The sequence below is a fragment of the Gymnogyps californianus genome, chromosome 2 (assembly GCF_018139145.2).
Source record: "Gymnogyps californianus isolate 813 chromosome 2, ASM1813914v2, whole genome shotgun sequence".
NCBI lineage: Eukaryota > Metazoa > Chordata > Aves > Accipitriformes > Cathartidae > Gymnogyps > Gymnogyps californianus.
The window spans coordinates 98,151,300-98,170,179 of record NC_059472.1 but is presented as its reverse complement, the minus strand read 5'-3'; the positions used below and the strand labels follow the sequence as shown (position 1 = coordinate 98,170,179).

Below are 18,880 nucleotides of genomic sequence, written 5' to 3'. Positions count from 1 at the left end.
CAGACCTGCCAAGAAAAACTCTGGGCCTCCTGGAAAGGTTGAAACCAAAATCTGTCTTCTAAGTTTGCAGACAGCTCCTGTTTTTAGACAGGTCAGACAAGGAAGACTTAATTAGAGAATTTTAAGCACAGCCGTGGAGTGGTTGCTACCAGCAAGGAATCTGCTCAGTCACAGGATTTCACAGCACCCTTGTGTTACCCGGTGGGTGATGTGACGTAGGGAATAGATACTTTCAGTTGGGTGATTCTGACATAGCTGAACAGCGGCATCCACCCTCTTTGACAACAAGATTGTATTAAAAAAACACCCGACCTCTCCTCAGCTCAGCCCGCTCTGACTTCATGCCACCTGCAGTGAGGCCTTTGTTCTACCTGACTTTCTCTGGCTCCTCCGCTCCCCTGGTTCTTGCTGGCGTTGTTGTTGGGAGCTTGCGAACTGGGATTGCGACCTCACTGCATTCCCAGCTGCCTGCACAGAAACCTGGCCCATGGAAAAGGTCTTTCTTCAACAAGAGCATTTCCAGAAGTTAGAACAACAGGAAGCAACTTCAAAGTGCTTAAAATGTTTTCCTTTGTGATGTTTATAGCAAGTCTGAAGGGTCCTTGTAGTCTCTTTGGGCTAACGGAACAGAAACTTGCTTGAAACCTGTGAAAGGGCATATTCTGGCCTTGCTGATTGTCAGGAGGTGCTGGGATTCACAGTGGTACATGTTTGAAGGCTACTATGGGTTGTCCCTGGGACAGAGGAGCATCAGAAAGCTGAGATTATACAGGCAGTAGATCTACTCTGACAGTAGGCCAGATAGATCAGTTTGACCTGTGTGTCACAGGTACAGGGCTGGAACTGAGAGAGATTACCCTGAGGCAATAAACTTACCATATCTGGTTATGTATAATTGAGGTAGACACCCTGTGGACATCTGACTAGCTGGAGCCAGGTGTGCATTTGTCAAAGGTGGGTGGCAAAATAAGCTTCTAGATGACATTATTACTATCAGTGTTTATTGAATGCTATTGAGGTGATTGGCTATGTGAGCCACGTACAAGATAGCCTCCATGCCCAGCATTTACAAGCCAAAGCCTTGATACTGATACTGAATTGTCTAGCACAGACCTCTGTGCTTGCTGAGAGCCTCTTGGGGGGAGAAGTTACATAAATATATTGAATAGCAGAGACCAGGTGATAAAACGCACAGATGTACAGTTTCACCTGGGGACGGAGGCCTGGACAAAGCATGGACAAGAGACCCAAAGAGGACATTTGGTTAAAGTGATTATACTATCTCTTTTTGGTGGATCATTGTAAAGTCTTCATGAAAGGGATGTTGAGGTGTTCATTATAAAGCAGTGACAAAGCACCCATTTGAACCATAAAAAGCGTGAGGGAGTCCCAGATGTGAAGACTAGCATTGACAAACGGCTAAAGATGTGACTGGAGGAGGCAAATTCATGGGAACAGGAGGAGTAGAGTGGATTGAGTGCAAGTGAAGAATTGTGAAGAGCCATGAAGAAGATGCCGAGAAGCTTTACAAGTGGAAGGTGACACCATTGACTGGTGTCAGGAGTCAGAGGCAAATTGGGCATTTTGACAGAGGGGAAACAAGGTAGAAGCCTATTTAAAAAGACAAGGAACAGAGAAGCACTGAAGGTGGGGGACAAAAATGCCGGGAGTGACAGATACTTTGGGAGAGACTGCTGGAGTTCTGGAACTGCTGGGTGGGAACCTGGTACGAATTTGGTAAACTGAAGATGTCACTGCCATCTGGGTATTGGAGATGATAATGGAAAAGATGTAGGTTGATCAGGAAGAAAAGCGGTATTTTGATGCAGGAGTGAGAGAAAGCATGAAAGAACTTTGTGTTGGGCTCTCAGATGGTTCACATAACTGCACCCTTGGAAAGGCTGATAACATGAACACATTTCTCAGAATGCCCCAGGGAGGCACTACTGTCTCCTTTCTTAAAGATGAGAAGTCAAAGCACAGAAATACTAAGTTCGATTGCCTGAGGTCACATATATTTTTGTGACACAGCCAGGAACAGAATGTGCCTTTTGAATCCTACGCCAGCATCTTTAACACAATACTACTGTTCCTTACAGCAATGGTGAGAAGAGATACAGGAGCAGGGAAGGAAAAGGAAGGAAAAATCATGTGGAAAAGTCAACTGGGGACACATACTTGTTCCAAAATATACCTGACAGATCATACTGGCTTTTTTTCCTGTTTTCAATAGCTGTGTGTGTATACCTACTGTTGCAAAGGCTCGCTGGCTCAGCTGGAGCACAGGTGAATGTTGATTCAAGGGCCAGCTGTGGTCCAGGCAAACTTATGCTGCATCTGCTTGGAGGGCTGCCCTGGCTACAAATCCAGGCTGACTCCAGCTGAATTTGTGCAGAGCCAATCTGGTTATCAGTAACTTGTATTATCAGGCATACAAAAGACATCTGAGGGACTCCATCCAGATCCAGCAGAACTGTGCGAGTGCTGCAAGATTGGGCTGGCATCAGCACACATATTCTGTAATGGCTTGAAAGAGAAGGCACTGTGAAATGTGAAAGAGCAAAATCAGCCCAGATAGATACAGCGTAGGCCTCAAGGGGGAAGCCAGTGCATTGAAGTGGCATTGTATAGAAACAGGACGAGCCTAGCAAACTCTGGGCAAGCTACTGGGATGCTTGAATGCAACGTACCCCATCACATCCTGTATTATCTAGGGGGTTGTTGCCAAGTGTTCCCAGTCCCCCACAACCTAAAATAATGGCACGCTGTCTGTCTGTACTTGAAAACAAAAGACTGCAGCTGGGTGTTGCAAACATCACCAATACTTCTGGTCATACAAAAAGTCATGCGTAAGTGAAGAAAGATCATGCTAAAAATTACAGCCTCCTGGTTGGATGTTAACTGGTAGAAAAGTAGTGAAACAGACTTGAAACTTTCAGACACCTTTGCAACACTGAAGCAGGGTGGAAAGTTCTGGAGAGCATTGGAAAAGTACATTTAATATGGGCTTGTCATTCCTGGAGCTGCAGGGCAGTAAGCATGTGTCATCACAATGTTTAGACGTGCTGCGTCTGCTGTAACATAGCTCCTCTCTTCTGGAAGAGCTTGATGAGTTATGTTGTAGTTTGCAAAAGTTACTCAAGTTGGATGAGTTTCAGTCGTGTAATTCAAACATATTTGCTTTCCTCCCAAAATACGCAGTCAAAAGAAAAATAATAAATAGATACTTAAGTGCACAGGAACAAAAATTCTGTGATTCTGAAGTGTAGATTTCATGTGACTGTTTTGCATTAATAATTTGGAGGCTGTGAGACCCACAACCAGAGACAGGACTAGAACTGGGGATCAGGGGAGAGTATTGACAAGGCAAAGAGTCCAGACTGTCCTTTGGCAGGCCTTTGACTTGTTTAAATACTCTCTTTGAAACCTTGACCCCAAATCCATCCCTCCTTCCTCATGTTGTTTTCTTCCACCCATGAAGAAGTCATCAACTAGATTTCCCAGGGTACTTATTTTTTGGAAAGGTGGAGCAAGATTGTGCCAGGTAACAACAGGAGCTCCCCACCAGTAATTGAGAATGTCTTAAAGGATGAGCGTTCCCTTTGTTTTTGGCAGGTTAATAATAGTATCAGACGTGAGTCAAACAAGCTTTAAAACTCAGCCATCTGAAACAAGAGCTCTCAGGAAAAATCTGCCAGGTAGCTGGCATGATAGGACACCTGAATGGGTGCCTGGCTATAAATATTGCTTGTGATGTGCTTAGCAGTTTTGCACAAGCCTCATTTTTAATATCCGTTTACCACGGACATACTGTTCCTTTCAAACAACAACCAGGCAAAGGGAGGTGAGGTCAGCAGAGCAGCTGGGTGCTCTGCTCCCAGGCATTGCTGCTAGGTCTGCTCTTTGGCAAAGGAGTGGAGGGAGGGAACTGGCTTTTATAAATCAGTGCACACTCCACAGTTGTCATGTATTCTAAGATCAAAATACTCCCAAATTCAAGTTTATCTGCAGAGCTTTTAAAAAGATGGCAGAAGCTGAGCAGATTTGATAATGATTTCATTTTTCAGATTTCAAGGTCCAGTGCTATTGTTTGGATAGTGACTGAGATCAGAGCAAATTCTAATGCCAGACTTACCTAGCCTGGGATCTTCCCAGAGTTCGGACATGTTCATAACAGGGTGGGGTTAGTTCAGGCTCATCTGCTTTCTATGAAGTGAGGTTTATAACCCTGTTCTTTTGCCAGTTCTGGGAAGAAGCTGGGCAGAGGGGAGGCCTGTTCTGACACATACACGTTGAAGAAGCAGAGAGTCTGAACAGGAAAATGGTTTATTTCAGGGATGGGTCACCACAGGCTCACGAAAGAGTAAAAGCCAAACTTTTCCAAGCAAGACTAGATATGCCAAAATATCACAGGAGGAGCTGCTGGTGGAATAGTTCCAACCCAGCTGGAAATACTGGAAATCACAGTAGAAAATCGAGTGATTCTAAAAACCTTCTTCCTGATCTTACTCCCGGTGGAACTGATTTCATGATTTGCAAAGCCAGGGGAGATGGACAGACTGAACAGGCATGATTGAGTATTCAGTGTTGTTATTCAGTATCTGGAACATATTTAGGAGTTGTAGCTATGGGTTAGACCTCCTTTGTGGTGCATGCTGAGAACCACAGAACCCAGGGGTGGTGGTCCTTGGCCCAAAGTTTTTAAACAACAGGAACCAAGTGCAGACCCATCCAGATCTCTTTGACAAGGGATCACCCAGACCTACACTGAATACTTATGGCTGATGGGCTTGAAAAATCCATCATTTCATTAAAAAATCTTTTTGTTTTATGTCAGTGTTGGGAGGACTACATTACTTTCATGAGTATGCCTTCCTTCAGGGTACATTCCCACTCACAGCTTGTAGCCTAGAAAGGTCTTGAAGTAGGAGCTGTCCTCTTCTCTGTACAGCATTGAGCTCAACAGGTCCCAGCCCTGTGATTAGGGCTTCTGAGTACTGCAGTCACAATAGCAGTTAATAAGGAACTGCGCTCAGATATTATTATGAAGTAAAGGGTTAAAACTGAATTTGAAAGTAAAGACTGTGGGGTGGAGTAGAATAATCTATATCTTTGTCATCACAACAGAAAAGGATTCTTTCCATTTAACATACCAGAGAAATACAATTCAGCATGTGTCAGTTCTTCAGTAAAGCATTTCTTCCGAGTTTGCTGCATCTATTACAGGAGGAGACTCTACCAAACTATTTAGAGCTGGCTATTGTTTTTGGAGGCCACTGTGTTCTTGCTTTATCTTTCACCCTCTTCTCCCTTCCCTGCTTTCTTATGTGTCACTTTGTTGATCACAGGAGCCGGTGCTGATTTTGTCATGCTTGGAGGAATGTTTGCAGGCCATGACCAGTGTGCTGGAGAAATTATGGAAAAGAATGGCAAGAAGGTGAAACTCTTCTATGGAATGAGCTCTGATACAGCCATGAAGAAGCATGCAGGAGGGGTTGCTGAATACAGGTATGAATTCCACACAGGAGCAATTGCAGTGAGCCAGCCATCCAGTAACTTCTGGAGTGGAATTGTGCAAAATGCATCTGTTGGAAACAGGCCCATGCCTCTATTCCCATTTCGGAAGCTGTTACCAACACTTACGGCAGCAGATACGAGGGAGGGATGACATCAAGGGGGAGACAGGGAGAAGGAGCTGGGGGTGGCTAGCTGAGAGCAACCGTGTTCGCTCGATTGCAGCCAGTGCAGTGTGCTGTCACTGCAGCACTAGCTGCGTGGTCTGGGAAGTCATCAGTCACTGTTCTGGCTTATGAGTTTCTCGGGATGTATATGAATTAAATGCTGGAACATGGCATACCAGGCTGCAGTTTCTGGCCCTCTGCTTGTCCAGGTTGGGTGTCCTGTTGGTGTATGGGTTCCCAGCTGGCCCACATGCTCCCTTCTGTTTGCAAAAAGAGGGTGCCTGGTGAATCGGCAAAGCTCAGCTGGGGTTTCCCCAATATAGAGTTGAGTTACAGCTGTCACACTAATGAGGACCCAGGACCTCCGAAGCACTCAGTCACAGGCAGTAGCCCCAGGACTCCCTCCTGCATTTGTTGGGCAGTCTTCTTAGGCAGCAGAATCCTACTGTACAGATTTCCCACCCCTTTTTGGGTAACAGCACCAGAGCAGCCCCAAATCATGCAGCATGTGGAAGCTTGGGTTTTGAGCTAAAATCCTCAGGGGAGAGGAAAGGAAGATAAGCTTTGCAAAGGAATCTCTTGTCCATTGCTATTTTACTCCTGAAACTGCTGAGAATTTTGACTTTTTGAAAAAGCAGATGACTCCAGAAAACATCTGTGTCTTTTCTCTTATGAGTAGCAGGTATAGTCACTGCCCTTAGACAATATGGCTCTTGCATACTTCATTAGAGAATGTTTCCTGTCTTACAGTATACACTGGTTTATTGAGGGGTCCCTTTTGATTCTTCTTCTCTGCTGGGGTAGGTTCAGGCTCTGGCCCCATCTAGTAAACTGCTGTTTGTAAGAGTCTCAGAGCCAGTGACCTTACCTACTGTTCCAGACATTCAGGATTGATGGGTTTTGTTGGCCTTGTCTGCTACCACTACTCCAGCATGTGGGTTTTTCCCAACGTGTCCAGCTGCTACCACGGGTAAGAGTTGCAGCACTGTGAAGGTGACAGTGCAGAACGTAGAGCAGAATGGGATCCACAAAACAAAACGGAATTCACACTTTGACACACAGACATGCTGATAGGACCATGACAATCCCAGACATCACGCTAGATAGATAGAAAGCATCTTTGATCCCCCCTCCTGTCCTCCCCCCGACACTGGCTTTTGTGGTGGTTTTTGTCTGCCACTTCTGAAGAGTTAAAATGTACCATAAAAATGTGCGCTAGTTCACCTAGCACTTTACAAAGTGGTAAGACACAGCTTACTTCAGAGCATTTACACCTGTCTCCTTTGGCCTAAATCACAGAATCATAGAATGGTTTGGGTCGGAAGGGACCTTTAAAGCTCATCTAGTCCAACCCCCCTGCCATGGGCAGGGACATCTTCAACTAGTTCAGGTTGCTCAGAGCCCCGTTGAACCTGACCTTGAATGTTTCCAGGGATGGGGCATCTACTACTTCTCTAGGCAACCTGTTCCAGTGTTTCACCACCCTCATTGTAAAAAATTTCTTCCTTATGTCTAGTCTAAATCTACCCTCTTTTAGTTTAAAACCATTACCCCTTGTCCTGTCGCAACAGGCCCTGCTAAAAAGTTTGTCCACATCTTTCTTATAAGCGCCCTTTAAGTACTGAAAGGCCGCAATAAGGTCTCCTCGGAGCCTTCACTTCTCCAGGCTGAACAACCCCAACTTTTTCAGCCTTTCTTTATAGGAGAGGTGTTCCAGCCCTCTGATCATTTTTGTGGCCCTCCTCTGGACCTGCTTCAACAGGTCCATGTCTTTCCTGTGCTGAGGGCTCCAGAGCTGGATGCAGGACTCCAGGTGGGGTCTCACCAGTGTGGAGCAGAGGGGCAGAATCACCTCCCTTGACCTGCTGGCCATGCTTCTTTTGATGCAGCCCAGGATACAGTTGGCCTTCTGGGCTGTGAGTGCACATTGCTGGCTCATGTCCAGCTTCTCATCCACCAGTAGCCCCAAGTCCTTCTCTGCAGGGCTGCTCTCAATCCCTTCATCCGCCAGCCTGTATTGATACTGGGAGTTGCCCCGACCCAGGTGCAGGACCTTGAACTTGGCCTTGTTGAACCTCATGAGGTTCACACAGGCCCACTTCTCGAGCTTGTCCAGGTCCCTCTGGATGGCATCCCATCCCTCAGGCATGTCAACCACACCACTCAGCTTGGTGGCATCTGCAGACTTGCTGAGGGTGCACTCGATCCTGCTGTCTGTGTCACTGATGAAGATACTAAATTATTATGAGCTCCCAGACTGCAGTAATAATGGAGACTAAGGAAGGCTAGTGGTAGACATTGTGCAGGAGAGACCTGGAGTCAAATGAAGTCATTAGCTTTCCTGGTCTGGCAGAAAACCCAGGCTCATTAAAAGAGAAGCCTGTGTGAAAATGGGGAAACAGAGAGCTTGTGGACACTGCAATTATCTGATAGTCTGTGCCTACTAGACATAGTCTGGTTCAGTACTACTTTCTGAGGAAGACTTCTGAAGAGAAGAAAATCAGTTGGACATAGGGATCAGAGATGATAGTAAAGAGTTTTTTAAGGGCAAAAAAGCTTGTGATGAGTTTTGGCAAGTTCCAAGGGCATTTGTTTTTGCAGGGAAAAAAGAAAGATATTTCTTAACAAGCAAAAATATACAGTGAATACTGTAGTTTGAGGAGAACATGTATATCCTGGCAGATTTTTAAAGCCAGGATTTTTCTGCATCTAATAGGGTGAGAAGGGGACAGGGATACCTTTACCTTCTGCCTGAGGAGGACGTACATGTCTTTCTTGAGTGGAGTGTACCCTTCCTACTTTACCTGAGTCCATGTACCTCTTTCTGGGGCTCAGATCAGAAGCTAGTGAGCAATGTGCAAGGGTTTTTTTTTAATCTCATATGGGGCTGCATCTGTACCAGTTAAAAGTACTGCTATCTGCAGGGTATCTGGCTACATGGAGGACAGCCAGTGGATTGCTTAGGGGAGCAACCCATGTGACTGGCTTTCCACCTGGTTGACCTGCAAGGGTCTTTCGGCACTGCAGGTTCAGTGTGCTTTTGCTTTCAAGCACAACTGTTTATTTGCAGAAGAAAGAGCTGCACAAGAGTCCATCTGCATCTGAGACAAGCTGAAATGATGCACTAGAAAGATGTGCTGCATACCTCTGAGCTTTGATTCACTCTGGGTTCATATGCCAGTTCCCAGAAGCAGTGTACAGTTTGGGGGCTTTTTTGTTCCCCAGCAAATCTGCTTGTCATCAAAGCCTCTGAACAAATGGTCTGAGTGGACAGCACTAGTAATTATCTCATAATTTAAAAGTGGCAGCTGCCAGTTACACAGAGGTGCTGGCAACCTTTTACCTGAACTACGATAAAACTTACTACCTTTGCTACCCTGTGCTTGTGTCAGCTGGAGTGTGGGAAAGGCCTGATGCTGGTCAGGCATGTAGTTAATGGCAGCTCCCTGAGAGATCACAGAGCAGCCCAGGCACGCTGCATGGATCTCAGTGCAGCATAGTCATTTAGGGCCTGGCCACCACAGAGCTGGTGAAAGTTGCAGGAAGAGTTTGAGAAAGCTTGCTGTACCAGTGGGCCAAAGGATAAGGCAGCTGTTAAATTCTGCTCCACCTAGTTAGGTGTGCATGTGATCTGGCAACAAAATTTATTGCCAGCAGGAGAATTAATTGACACTGGTCCCCCTTAAAAATGAGATAAAATGCAAGTATTATGTCTTGTAGGAGTAAAGGATGTACAGAAAGGCGCTGTATTTGACTCAGTCTAGATAGACCCTTTCAATTCCTTATGGGCAATACTACACAAATTCTGCTTGATCCATAGCTGTTTTTTGATTTGCATCCTGATTTTAGAGTCCCCTGGGGATCAAGTTCTGAAACCTTCTCAGCAACAAGGGAGCAGAAGCACAATCTGAAATTTTTAGTCCCTGTTGAGATACTGCCTTTTTGTGCTACTAATAGGTTAACATAGGAGTCCCCCCAGTCTACTGCTAGCTACAACAGCTCCAAACATTAAATCTGTAAGCCTTGGCTGTTAACTGTGAAGGAGCTAATTCTCATCTTGTTCACATTGCAGCCATGACGCAGAGCTGGCTACCCATACCAGCCTTGGTCTTGGTCTTGCTTGGCCTGTCCCAGCATAAGTGTCACTGTGGTTTAAAAATAGCAACTGTTATCCAGCACTGTAAATGTGCCGAGCATTGAAGGGACGATTGAAAACAGGGCAAGGCTTTGCTTTGGATTACTCTTATAGGAAAAGTTGTAGGAAGTTTAGTCACTTACTGGTTTAGCTTATGGCAAACTTGAACCAAAAGGGTTCTAAGTCAGCATTTTAAATGCTGGATACTCCAAACAGGTCAAGTCAGTGGGGCTTCTTTATATGCATTTAAAAAGCCCAGCTGCAAGTCTGCATCAGTGACCCCAATAAGCTGTTTTGTCTTTAAAAGAGCCTGAGCACTCATAATGTTTTACTCAAGCAGTGGGGAGCTCAGTGTGCTCAGCCCCCTGCAGAATCAGACTACTTGTCACTTTTAACTTTATCTTCTCAAAATTACATATTTTGGCTGGAGAACCTGAGCCTCCAGCAAACAGTTAAATTAAAATTGACAGGTAAGGTGAGATGGCTGTAGCAGGGAATAAAGTCATAAGAGTAATTGTTTTTGTAATGAATATGTCAAGCTGATCCCATTTAATTTTGTATGAAATCTGTGTACCCGTTTTCATTACTTTTATGTCATTTATATATTGGTTTATTTTTACATTTCTTCCTCCTTCCACGAGGAACATGGATCAGAGCTGGGAATTTCTGAAAGGCAATTATTAAGTTTCTTTTATGGGAGAAAAGAAATAAGGCAAGCAGGAACAGAGACCGCACGCAGTACTGTTCAGTTAGAGCCAATTTGCCTTTGCTAACCCTTTTGAGATTTCACAGGTTTTGTGTGAACGCTGCAGTTCTACTGTGGTCACTCAGCAATTCACAGCTGCTACTGAGGTGGGTTTTGGCACTTTATACTAACTGTAGGGTGGAATTTGGGCCACAGAGACAGAATAGCACCAGCAATTGGCTGCTACTTACTGTCTTTTTCTGTATCCCAAATGATGGCCTGGAAGACCTGCCCCCAGTTCCTGCCATTTCTCAAATGCTCCACTCATAAGGTTGCCTCATGCCAGGGCAGCCTGACCCCTTTATCCTGACCCACGTTTTGCTGGGCTGACAGAGCACCGTCACGTGTGCTTCACTCCATCCACCCTGCCAGGATTCCCACCCACCGTGCACATCCCTCCATGCCAGCAGCAGGCTTGAGCTGGCCGGGAGTTATGGAGCGCACTACAGATTGGACCCTGTGCAAAAAGTCTAAAGCAAATAGCTCTCCCTTTCTATTCACCATTCAGTGGCTAGTGAGAGACAGAGAGTCTCTGCTGAGAGCATCTGAGCATACCTTTCCCAGATGTTGGGAGTCTCAATTGCTCCGTCTTCTCGTTTCTTTTCTGAGAAAGGGTTAGTTTTGGGTCATAACTCCAGGAGAGAGGTCAGAGCTGCAAATCCCTCAGCAGTTCCTGCTGACTTGCTTATGCAGCTCTCTGCCAAGTGTGCCAGCTTTTGTGATACCCCTTGTAATCCATACATGGCCTGTGCACAGGCATTTGTTGCTGGCAAAACAGTCTCAACTTGGGGATTTTTTACTTAGTTTCATTTATTGCCAACTAACACAAACTTCTAATCACTGTTGGCTAATTAAACAAACACGTAAATAAACACCTTTCCTCCCCCTTTCCCAGACTCCACTTAAGTCAGACACCTCTCTTCACCCCACCATGTCTCAACTCCCCTTACTTTAACCACAGGTCACACTCAGTCTGTCCCAGCTCCTTCAGTGAGGAAGGGGGTGGCATAGGACATCGTGGTCATGTGTGTAATGGTTTCTGTCTGCCACTCCTCCTTCTTACTGTTGGCCTGCTCCATCGTGGGTTGTCCACAGGCCACAGTCCCTTTGCAGCTGTCCCTGCTCTAGCATGGGTCACCCAGGGACTACAGTCCCTTTGGGAGCGGACACCTTTGGCATGGAGCACCTCCTTTCAAGAGTGCATCTCCAGATGCATGTCTCCTCAGGCATGTCCAGGTGTGTCTCCTCTCCCAGGGGCTGCTGCTTTTTCTTAAATACACTTGAGCAGAGGTGTCATGTGCTCCCCTGACTGGCTGAAGTTTTGGTGGCTCACACCATTTGCAGAGCCAAGTGGAACCATCTCTGTGATTGGCATGAAGCAGATCATGGCCTTCTCCCACACAGGTCACACCAGCAGCCCTTGCTACCCAAACTCTACCATGTGTGCCCAACACAGCACCCATGTGTGGAACAATTGGGTCCTCGTGTAAATTAACTGGGTGCTCATGCATTAATAAATTGGGCGCTCATGCATGTACTAACAGGGTGCTTGGGCATAAATTATTTGGGCATGCAGGAAGTAATCGGATGCCTATGCAAAAATTAATTGAGCATTTGTGCATAAATTAATTGGGCACTCATGCATTAATTTATTCAGTGCTCATGCATGAACTAATTTGGCACTCACACAAGAACACAGCAAGCCCAGCAATTTACGGCCTATATGGCACTCCTCACCTTTGCAAGGCACGTATCAAAGAACTCTTTGAATGTTAATCCATTATGAACTCTTTCAACATCATCACAATCTTAATGTACATCAGTTACAAACTCCACTCTTCCTCCCTTTGGACCAGACAGCAGGGATTAATACTGTAACAGTACACTTACTAAAATGTCATTACTCCATCCTGAGCAACACATTACAGGGGTTAATGTCACAGTTTGGTTATATACATCACAGACCCCACCCCTGGACCAGACTACAGCAATTAATAGTGCAACAACGTGTGCATATGCTCACTAAAATTCCACCCACTCTCCCCTGGGAACCAGATGACAGGATTCATCAGCATGGGCTGGGCAACATGTTATCTGTTACAAACTCTGCCCCTTTCCCCTGGGGACTAGAGTATTGGGGTTAACGTTAACACAGCCTGAATATATACTCATCGCAAACCTCACCCCCTCATCCCAGTGGACAAGACTACGGAGGTTAATATTACAACAATCTGAGCACATACTTATTACAAACTTCACACTTTGTTTCTGCAAAACACATAACCAAGAAAGCCCCAACAGTGTGTCTAAATACCCATTACAAACACCACCCCTCGCCCCTATGGACCCCTATCAGGGTTAACATAATCATAATCTGAATACTTGCTAGAAATTTTGGGACTTGTCCCTTCAAAACAAACAACCAAGAACATAATGGCAGTTCAAGTTATTCACTGTGCTTTAGCATAAAAGCATATAATTAAGATTGTACAAGCAAAAATTAACACCACTGTTGAAGGTACCAATAGGGTCATGAGTTCAGTAGCTGCAGGGCTTCATTTACATCCAAAATGGGGTGGGTGAACAGTGTTCACGTACAGCAGCGTGGGCATTTCCCCATTTGGGGAGTAAGATGACACACCAAACAGCTTCGCTGTCTTGGGGCTTGCTCCACAGCCATAACAACATTAACTGAGCTCTGACCTTTCTGCTGCGCTTGCAGTTGCTTAACTCACAGCTCTAGATTTCTGTCCCACTTCCATCCTATACTCCTTCTTTTCCTTCTGGAACATCTGTTATTCCCAATATGTAGGGTGGGAGCATGGAGAATTTTCAGCCCTTTTTGACACTTTTTTTTCAAGGATGAACATAAAACTGGACTCTGGGCATTTTATGTGGAGCTAATCTCACACCTCTCTTCCAGCATGCTTCCCCCAGTACGGTATCTGTAGGTTACTCCTTGATCAACAGGACATCCCACCAGCTTATCAGCTGATACGAGAGGAGCAGTAGCAACTGTCTAGGTGTCAGAGCTTTGGGGCTGTGACATTAGGTGTTCACCAGTTTTGTAGGTTTTGGTCTCCAAAGCCAAAAGTGGCATCCCACAAGCTCCAGCTTCCTAACACCACCATAGCCACTGCAGGGGCATCTCCCAGAGGCTGTGGCTGTAAGCGTCCCATATTTCTGTAATTTTGCTCTGAAAAAAGGACTGCCAAGTGTTCACGCTCTCAGGAGCAATGTTCCCATCTCTGCAGGTCTGTTGAACCACTGTAACTGGGGCTGCCTTTGTTTGCAATCAGCTCTCTGCTCTCAAAACCCTGCAACTTATGCCCCACGTGATGCTCAAGCATGAATTAAAAGGGCACTCATGTTTGAACTGATGGGGCATTCATGCATAAATTAATTGGACTCTCATGTATTAACTGAATGGGCAGTCATGCATTAATGCAGTAAACCCTGCATTTCTTGCCCAATACAGCATGCAGAGCTCTTCAGATGGCAGGATCTGGTAGGTAAAATCCGCACTGGTTTCCCCAAATCCCAGACATATACTGTCTCTCACAATCTTGCTGGAAGCACCCCGGAGGCCGAGCTGAATCTCCCGACTTTGACTGGAGGAGGTGGGCATGGCCAAAAACCAAGCTGAAGAATGGTAGCATGACTACTTCTGTGTCATTTTGTGGGCCAGGCCTTCTCTTCCTGCTGGCACTGGAGCTGAAAATAAAAACTCCCAGCTGCGGAGGGCCTACAACACATCACTGAGCCCCATGCAGTCTGCTAGATGGCAATGGTACATACGTTTTCCATTGGCCACTTACTACAGTGTTTATTTAAGAGTTTCAAGAAAGAGTCAATTACTCATCAGATGTAGGGAGATTAATCATGGTTCCTTATTCACATGGCATATTAACACTTCTCCTTTATTGTCTCCCTAGGGCTTTGACCTTACATTTAAACTAACAGAATGAAATATAGCTAGGCTCACACCAAAGTACCTCCACATAGCCGCTGTTGCTGTTGTTAATGATTTGCAAATGGAGCCTCCAAACAGGCATGCCCTTTCTTTCTTGCACTATCCCCTAGACAACTTGTTTAAGGGAAAAGTAAATAAAGCCACATTTACAACAATGACAGATCCCTGCCACGATTTCTGCCTCCATTTTGTAGGGGAGAAGGAGAGCAATCCCCTCTCCCCTATGCATTTCTCTTAGACCCCCCCTTCCCAAGGCCTACCTCTCCAAAGGAGCTAGCGTGCCGTGCAGAACAAGATCTAAAGCCTAGTGAGATCAGCTGGTGATTGGGGAACTCTGCTGCAGGAGGAATTGCTGAGCATGAGGCCGGAGAAAGCTGAAGGGGAAGGAGTGAAAGTCATTTGCCTGGATTCTTCCATCGTGTAACTTTTCAGATGTGCTTTTGGGAATGGTGCAGTCTGTGCTGGCATGCGCCCATTCTTGACAGTATTCACCGCACTGCTATTTTTTCTGGCCTTTTTGCCTGGCTCTGAACTGTGCTAGCTCACCTTTTAGCTTCAGGGGACAGCTCTGCAGTGGGTTTCCGTAACAGGTTTCCCACTCCATCTCTGTGGGCTCTGGAGAATCAGGCTGGTAGGAGACAGCCGGAACATTTCCGTCTGCATCTGGTCTGTGACATGGGGCAGAGCCCAGGGGCTGTGAAGCCTGTGTAGAGTTGTGCTGAGTGGTGCCTGCTGAGAGCCAGCTCCAACATTTCTGTAAGTTGCCTGAGCCTGGCCGTTCCTTATACTTTAAAGCTTGCAGCTCTCAAGGTCAAATTTACCTTCCAATAAACCTGGAGGCTTCACTTGCTTGTAGGCAGATGCTGGAGGGGAGGAAGGGGCAGATCTGTAAATACACTCACGGGATATGGGGGCATCTACAAGATTTGTCTGCTTCTAGTTCCCAGTATTGGTGGTGACTGCAGTTGAGGCATTTCAGTGCTTGAGAACACCAAGTAGCAACAGGCAAGCAAGCCATAAAGCTGGGGGAACGTTTGTGAACTGCAGCGTGCAGAGTATTAAGCTCCACATTGCTCCAGTAAACACATTATTATGTTTTGCATCTAGACATAAATGCAGTAACTGATCTCTTCTCCAGGGCTTCAGAGGGCAGAACTGTGGAGGTACCATACAGAGGGGACGTGGAACTCACCATCCTGGACATACTCGGGGGGCTACGCTCCACCTGCACCTACGTGGGAGCTGCCAAACTCAAGGAACTGAGCAGGAGAACAACGTTTATCCGGGTCACCCAGCAGCACAGCCAGGTCTTCTCTTAGCCCAGGACGGGGGGGCTGGAGAGAGAGGGGTGGGGGAGAGGAGCAGGAAGGGCTGCTGTTTTGTTTTGCTTTCTCCCCCATGTTGTGTTAGTGGCAAACTCTCCTCTCTCTCAGAATGGCAGTGTCATAGCCATCGGAGGGGCTATGGCTGGGATTTGGAAGGGGAAGGTCGTGCTATTAACACAGTGCCATTGGTTCAAAATGCAATAGCCTCATCTTTTACGGTTGTGCCTATTTTATTTTTTAATCAACATTTCTTCGCCTGTTTTTTTCCCCCTCTGGTAAATAGCTGCTGAAACCTCAATTAACAAGGAATTGGCTTGTACAGACATGGCTGTTACGCCTGCACACATACACACATTCCCTTTTTTAAGACTGACCTGTCAGCTACCGCAGCTTCTGGCAGTGTCCCCTCCAGAAATTGCAGGCTGGGAGAGAAAAAGATGCAAGGAACTGTGTGGAGAAATCAAAAAACAAATTCTCTTAATCTTTGTTTTGGCAAAAGAATGGACGTTTGTGGCACGGCTGCCAGCCTGCAGAATGTCAGAGGTGGATGGCGGATGAGGCCTGGCTACTGGTGACTAATTACTGTGATGATAAAAATGCCAGATCTCTTTCAGTTCACAGGGCTAGTACTGCCGTTGTTACTTAAATCTCCCTATTCAATGGACTTGCCTCTTCAGAGAAGCTGGCATTGAATGTAGCAAACCTGTGCTGTCCCCCCTGCCCCCATCTGTGGAGATCATTCAGGAGAAAGTGTCTCAGAGCTCGCCTGCTTTTTCGTGCATGCAGTTATTGAATTACTTGGGTTCCTGCTTTTACCTGCTCTCTGTGAACAGATTTTTAAGACATTGAAACTCAGCAACAGTAACCCCACCAAGGGGGGGTTTCTCTACAGCCCTCCATGTTCCCTTGCCTGTTCATAGCCACTTAGCAAAGATGTAAAAATGCTGTGCTGTGCATTGTCTGTGGCCAGGTGAATGAGGCCGGTGGGATCAAATTCAATTTTGGTTATTTGGTACCACTCCTTTGCAGTCCTTGACGCCATGAAAAGCAAAAGAGAGCTTTCGGCAGAATAGCCTGATTGCAAGACAGTGGTAGGCTGAGATGGAGTTAAAGCATTTGCTCTAAAGGCAGTAATGAATGTTTAAGACTCTGGGTAACACTTTAATAAAGTGTAATGGCCCGCTAATTAATTCATAAATCACAGTGAAGTTTCTTTGGAAATACACATTGCATCCACATGAGTACCACAGTAGCTCGTTATGATAAATGATGTAAAAGTGAGCACCAATGAATTAATAATGCTTGGCCACTTATTTTAAAGGGCTGCTGAGATTGTAATACAGCTGATGTTACTTCAGTACTTCACAGTCTTACTTTCCCCTCCTGTAGATATCTGTGGAAAGAGGCAGGCTTCCTTTGAAAAGCAAAAGAGTGATCCGTAGGAAGAGGAATAGCAAAGAGAAACTCTAGAATTAAACTCATATGCTGGACTGCTCAAAAAGCCATGCACAAGGATTGGTACAATTGACCATGCTGAGGAGCAAATCTAGGCCACAAGCTGATCCCTGTTGATTTTGAAGTGTGTTGTGCACATTAGAAAAAGCACAGAGTATCTTCTAAATAGCCTGGTATTTTAAATGTCTTCCATTTAACACGTAGGACATAATTCTTAATTCTGGTATGACCCCTTCCTCTGCTTTGGAGGTGAATAAGGGCCTTAATGCGAGCACAGGTTATGCTTGTGCTGGCTTTAAGGACCATTTGTCCTGCCCACATATCGTAAAGGAACCTGAATGCAGAAGAGAAGCAGGCCCTGTGAATGAAGGACCTGATCTCTATTCCCTCCAGCCTGAAAGCATTACGTTAAGAAGATGCCAGGCTTCTTTACCACAAACCGTACTGTGGGCCACCTACCGCTCTTGCCTGCGCTAAGCCCAGAGTACAGGCAGTATTACTACGCTGCATCAGTATGGCTGTAGGAGGTCACTGTTCCTCTGTTTACGTGATGTGAAGGGTAGGGGTACAAAGGCAAATGAACACCTCCGTCAGGAGTGGGGTTAGACCGTCACGGCGCAGGCCTGACCACAGGTGTGTCTCCACACTCGTGCCTTCATACGTGGGAAGTGCAGCAGTCTGCTGGTCTCACGCCTACTCTCGCTAGCGCTTTTCTACTTTTTTTAGCTACATTTCTAAATGGAACTTAAGAAATACATATACATATAAAAATATATATATATTTGTAAACATTTTTAAGAAAGATCATAGGCACACTGAACAGAACAGCTTCATGACATGTCTTTGGAACAGTTTCTTTTCCAAAGGGCAGGCACTGGGGGCAAGGGGGGGCTGCCTCTCCACAGGTGTGGCAAGCATGGAGCCTCCTCCCCAGGCAGGCTGCACACTTACACAGCCAGCCTGGCCTGGGGCCACTCTTACACCCGCTTTCCTTCCCCTTTCGCACATACTTCTGACTGACCAGTGACTAATAGGAAAGGATGGGGATAGGCTAATCTGAAGTTGTCCCCCAAATTCTCCAGGCTGTGAATGACATTGATGCTAAGAATAGTTACTGATAAAGCTTTGACTTAGGGTATTTAGTTTTCTAAATAGCAGCTTTTACCATCATTTTGATAAGCAGCATGTTTTCTTTCTATTTCGTTTTCTCCTTCTCTCTCCAAAGTGAGCGGGAGAGCGAAATCGGCTGCAGAAAGGCTGAACTGGTGGCATGTCTGCATCTCACCCGAAGTCATATGCGAGTTTCATTCAGGGATAACCCTCAACTATGTCAGCGCTCACCGTTCACACGGTACATGTCCAGCTCTCAGACAGGCTGCAAAATGGAAAAAAGATGAGCTTGAGCCCTCCTTTAACACCCAGTCCTGTGGTCTAGTAGTTGCCCTTACCTTCATTTAGCCCCAGGTCCTGTGCCCTGCTCAAGCCCACTGCCACTCTCGCAAGGAACTGGGGCAGAGAGGGAGCTGAGGGCACGCGATGCCTGGCAGGATGGTCCGAGCAGCGACC

At 46.0% G+C, this 18,880-nt stretch overlaps 1 protein-coding gene across 3 annotated transcripts in view; it reads left to right on the top strand.

The window, feature by feature from the left end:
* The window catches only part of GMPR (guanosine monophosphate reductase), a 52,558-nt gene extending 36,698 nt beyond the window's left edge, over nt 1–15,860 (top strand). For all 3 annotated transcript variants that reach the window (XM_050892529.1, XM_050892531.1, XM_050892530.1), the window contains 2 exons: nt 5,349–5,508; nt 15,673–15,860. In XM_050892529.1, coding sequence (XP_050748486.1) covers nt 5,349–5,508; nt 15,673–15,853 — 341 coding nt within the window. In that variant the 3' untranslated portion in view covers nt 15,854–15,860. The remainder of the gene's footprint in view (nt 1–5,348; nt 5,509–15,672) is intronic.
* Nucleotides 15,861–18,880: the final 3,020 nt, after the last annotated feature.